Source organism: Mus pahari, chromosome 19 (genome assembly GCF_900095145.1).
Source record: "Mus pahari chromosome 19, PAHARI_EIJ_v1.1, whole genome shotgun sequence".
Lineage (NCBI taxonomy): Eukaryota > Metazoa > Chordata > Mammalia > Rodentia > Muridae > Mus > Mus pahari.
Window position 1 is genome coordinate 63,962,317 of NC_034608.1, and position 5,288 is coordinate 63,967,604.

The 5,288-nt window shown below is 48.3% G+C and overlaps 1 protein-coding gene across 1 annotated transcript in view; it reads left to right on the plus strand.

The window, feature by feature from the left end:
- The first annotated feature begins 2,680 nt into the window (after positions 1–2,680).
- LOC110337128 (claudin-22) overlaps positions 2,681–5,288 on the plus strand; it is a 2,984-nt gene continuing 376 nt past the window's right edge. Inside the window, exon 1 of the mRNA XM_021219883.1 lies at positions 2,681–3,269. Within this exon, the coding sequence (XP_021075542.1) occupies positions 2,681–3,269 (589 nt within the window). The remainder of the gene's footprint in view (positions 3,270–5,288) is intronic.

The window sequence follows — 5,288 nt, forward strand, 5'->3', positions numbered from 1 at the left end:
AAACAGTTTCCTGTGATTTACTTTTGGCGATAGATTTATTTTCTAACAGCGGCAGCAGATATCTCCAGTCCCACTGGAGTACACTGCTCTGGGGATGGGTCCTCAGCCCTCCCTCAGTCGAGCTGACACAGCTCTGAGCAGAATCGAATTGGGTCTTCAAGTGTCACTCAAATGGCAAATCACAAAGTACTCAGAGATGATTGGTTGTCTTAAGCGGCAACGTGCCGGGATGGTTTGTTACAGTGTGTTTATCTATTCTTACAACGGACCAAGTGTTTTCTCCCGGCAGGTTTCAACTGTGACAGGCCCCGCTCAACTGGAATGGTTGTTCATGGTTCTTCTCCAGGGCATGCTGACCTTACGAGTTCTGTTTCTCCATCTGTGTGCCCATGTCTTTGTCTCTACGATTGAGAAAGAGTGAACACATATAGAGTAGTCAGTGGGTGGAAATATTCGTCCTCTGGCTGACCGTGTCCCTCCTCCATACTCTAGAGGTGGGAGCCCTCCTGGTTCTGTATCTCGGTTCCCTTCCACTTGCTGCCTCCTTCATGGGGTACAAGTTTCTACCTTGTGACTTGGGTATTTTCCCAAGGCCCAATGGTTCAGTGGTTGCTCTTCTAGAGGCCAGCCCCCTCTTCTGTCCTCATACGCATGGTGCACAGACATACATGCAGGCAAAACATTCATATGTATAAGAATAAGATAAAAATAAATTTAAAGAAATTAAAAATTATTTGTTTACATGGGTGTGTATACCTGTGGTGTACATACCCTACTGCATATTTGTGGAGGTCAGAGCATAACTTCTACAGTTGGTTCTCCCCTTCTATTATGTGGGACCTGGGGATTGAACTCAGGTCCATCAGGCTTGGTAGTGGGTGCCTTTACCCACCGGGCCATCCGGCCTGCCTCTCAGCTCAATTATCTCTGGCCCTCTGGTTTAGTTGTTTGCCCATGCTCGTCCCACACTCAAAGAAGTACCCCACAGGGCAGGGGCTGAGTGTACACCACTGCTCTTGGTCACATGTCTGAGACTAGCCCTATAGACCGGGCTAGTTCAAAATCAGCCATCTGCCTGTCTCTGCCTCCTGAGTGCTGGGAATAAAGGTTTGCACCACCAGCTTAAAGAAGTCTGTGTCTCTATGCACACCCTTTGTGTTGCTTCACTCCACCGAGGACATCAGTCTAGCCTATGAGATTCTGAAGGAAGGAAACTACTTTCGGGATGGGCAGAACAGTAGAGGGCTCGCCTGGTTTAGGCTCGGGCAGGGACTGAGCCTAGCACTGAAGAAGGAAACAACATTCACGTGTTGGCAAACCTTATTGTGAAGTGCTGGGGATGCAATGAACCTTTTGCCCATTAGTTAAGAGTTCTACCATGGTGCTACAGCAAGGGCTTTAGTCTGACAATCTTGAAAATATAAGCTGAAGGCAAAAAAAAAAAACAAAAAACAAAAAAACCTGAACACCACCCCTAAAACGACTCTAAGGCTCTCTGTGGACTTTAGAGCTTGTATCAGTGTCCTGAATGATCTTCTCTGGTCCTGAACTGTCCCTGTCTTGTGTACCATGAAGCATGATGGTTCTCCTTTCCTGGGCTGCACTCATCCAGGGTAGGCGCTCCCCTGTAGGACCCGGATGCTCTGTAGGTATGGGTGCTCAGAGACAGGGGGCTGGGCCCCACCAGAGATGGACCGGGCACTGGGAATCTGGAACATGCGGCCTTTTGTCCTGGCCTGGGAGGGAGGCCCCGTGTTCTGAGGGGTCATGCTCGCCTGAGGTATGTTCTCAAGGTGTGGCCTGAGCCAAAACAACAAGACGCAGCCTCGGAGGTCAGCCCCAGGGTGGCTATTACTCTCATACCAGACTTTCATCTTGAACCTGATAGGCGTCTTCATGCCCACAGCTCCTCTGCCTTTTCAGATGAAGTGATGTGGAAAGCTTGACTCTGGGCCATGAGCAGCTACCCGAGACACATCAGCCTTTACCCAGTGTCTGCAGGGAGGAGGGACTAAATACTGTTGGATTTTCCCACAATCCCCCTTTCCTGACTGAGTTTCTCTGAGTACCAACAGGGGGTCCTTTACATTTTAATTAGTGCAGTGAACTGCCAAGTCCCCTGGGAGTCCCCGTGATACTCAGGAACATGGGGCAAGCTCCTGTGTAGGTTAAGGATGTCTGAGGAGAATAGAGATTATAGGGAAACAGTCTACCTTTCTTTACAAGGCCTTGTTTCGCATCCCTGAAATCTCAGATGCGGCTATTACAATGAGGTCCTGTTGTAGAAAGAGCTGGCCTTTTATCACCACTTAAAATCTAATTAATCCATATTGAAGCACAAAGATTTCTGTTGTACGTTAGGGTGAGGGGTCATAGAGACCTCTTTGTTCATCTTCAGACTTATACTCGTCAAGCACTGGGGATATAATTTTACCAAGCAAATTGGAAGGTAACAGATCAAATCCTTATCAGAGAGCCTAACTCATAGTATTTTAGCAGAGTCCTTCACCCTTTACATGAAACCCTATATTCAAGAGGAACAAAAACGTATTTCAGAGTGCCAGAGAGTTAATGACCAAAGCTTATACTCTGGGCAGCATAGGCTCAAGATCATTACACCACTGTCAACCACAAGGGACGGCAGATCCTATAGAGTGGCTGGGTTGTAATATCTATCCCGATGGCTTTCATCTTCAGAAAGGCCATGCAATCGGTAGGGCTTTCCCTGTCATTGCTGGGATGGGTTTTAGCCGTTATTACCACGTATCTACCACATTGGAAGAACCTTAACCTGGAACTGAACGAGATGGAGAACTGGACCATGGGGCTCTGGAAATCCTGCGTCATCCAGGAGGAAGTCGGGAGGCAATGCAAGGACTTTGACTCCTTCCTGGCCTTGCCAGCAGAACTGCAGGTCTCCAGGGTCTTGATGTCCCTGTGCAANGGACTGGGGCTGCTGGGCTTGCTGGCCTCTGGCTGTGGCCTGGACTGCTTGAGGCTTGGAGAGACACAGGAGGGTCTGAAGAAGCGACTGCTCACCCTGGGAGGGATCCTGCTCTGGACCTCGGGGGTCACGGTGCTGGTTCCTGTCTCCTGGGTGGCCCACACGACGGTGCAGGAGTTCTGGGATGAGACCATGCCTGAGATTGTACCCAGGTGGGAGTTTGGGGAGGCCCTGTTCCTGGGCTGGTTTGCTGGCTTCTGCCTGGTGNTAGGAGGGTGTGTGCTTCACTGTGCAGCCTGCTCGAGACCAGCTCCTGCAGCCTCGGGTCACTATGCAGTGGCAGGACCTCGAGACCACGGTTCACACCTAGAAAACGGAACTGCACAGCCTAAAGTGTAAGCCACCAGCAGGGCTGAGTCCTGTCCTTAATCAGCTGATTACAAGAAAGGTCTCTGCTGTGTCCTTATGTAACTAAACCGCACTGCTCACATTTTCTTCACTCAATAGCTGGTTTTAACATTTTTCTTTCTGTACTAGAGATTCACTTTTCAAATCGGAATGGATGGAGGTCTATAAGGAATTTATTATGACACACATTGCATAGCTGTGTGTGAAAAAAAAAAAAACCTGCTGCTGATTCGATTATTTAAGCCTGTGTATGCTGGGGGTTGTCCACAATCGTCTCATGCTGTGATGCGTTCACTTTGTGGGAAAGCTGTGTTGCTGTCTGTGGCTGGAAAGGGTAATTACTTTCCACTTCCTAAAGAAATTAATGACAATCTGCACTCCCCCCCACCTCTCCAAGGCAGGGATTCTCTGTGTAGCCCTGGCTGTCCTGGAACTCACCACTCTGTAGACCAGGCTGGCCTTGAACTCAGAAATCCACCTGCCTCTGCCTCCCAAGTGCTGGGATTAAAAGGCGTGTGTCACTACTGCCTGGTGACAATCTGCACTCTTAAGTACTGGAAGAGTCACAGGCTAAGCCAGTCCCCAAATGTCATCTCCATTGTGGGTCTGCTCTTTAAACAAAAGCATTTGTGTTTAGATATCCCCAGGAACCTGGCGAATCATAGGAGGCTTTTTGGAGGCTGGATGATTCTGGATGATTCTGGGTGATTCTGGATGATTCTGGATTATTCCAGATGATTCCGGATGGACCACCAGAACACCAGGGTCCTCTACTAAGTAGCTAATCTCTGTTCTCATTTCTTTCCTCAAAAGCTTCAAATTTAAAAAGGAAAAAAAAAACCACAAAAAGCATTTGTAATTTTTTTTGCTATCTAGATTCTGTCTGTGTATGTGTCAGAATGAAAGCGTCTGTGTCCAGTTAAAAAGGACAGATGTGAGGCTGTATCTTGGAGAGGTGAGCAGTCTAGAAAAAAAATTTCAGTAAAGATGCAAAAGGCAAAAACTGCCCCCCCCCCAACACAAATCAGGACAAGTGCTTCTGGCTTAAGCATGTGAGTGAGCTTAACGCAGGCATGGAGACAGGGGAGACTTGGCCATGTCCAGCACCGTTTCACGTGCTCTGTAGAAAATGCAGCCAGAGACTTTTCCAAACAGGCCTGATTTCAAGTCTAGAGGGATTTCTGTTAAGATTGATTTATTTGGTTAAGAAATACTTCTCTCTGAACCCTTTTCCCCAACCGCGGTAACACCCAGTATTATCATAACACACACATACTGAAATGTGAGAGCTATTTAGCTGATGAATATGTGACAGGTGGAATTAGCACAGCACAATTCGGGAGGAGTTGAACCCAGACCTTCAATTAAACATTTTTTTCTACATTCAGACTTAATTCTCTGACTTGTTAGGAACGCTGGGACCGTGAAAGCCAGGTAAACCTTCACAAAGAGAGGATTAGCGCTGCCTGACCCGAGAGGCTCACTGATAACGTGCTCTGCACAAGACTGAGCCCACAGGACACAAACACGGCCCCGGGGCCACTCCTTAGCATGATTGGCTCTTAGCAGCGTTTCCCTGTATGCTTCTGAAACCTTTCAATATGGACTCAAACAATAGATCTGGCAAGCGTCCTCCTATACACACAATGCAAAACTATGTCTGAGCTCAAGTGAGAAGCGTCACACTTTCTTACGGCCAAGTGTGGGGCAGGAGTCGGGCTGGCTCAGGCTCCCAGAACGTTCTAATGGGCTTAGTCTTCCGAACAGCAACGCAGTCGGCTGCACTTCTGCTCTCCCTGCTGGGATGGGTTTTATCCTGCCTTACAAACTACTTGCCGCACTGGAAGAACCTTAACCTGGAACTGAACGAGATGGAGAACTGGACCATGGGGCTCTGGAAATCCTGCGTCATCCAGGAGGAAGTCGGGAGGCAATG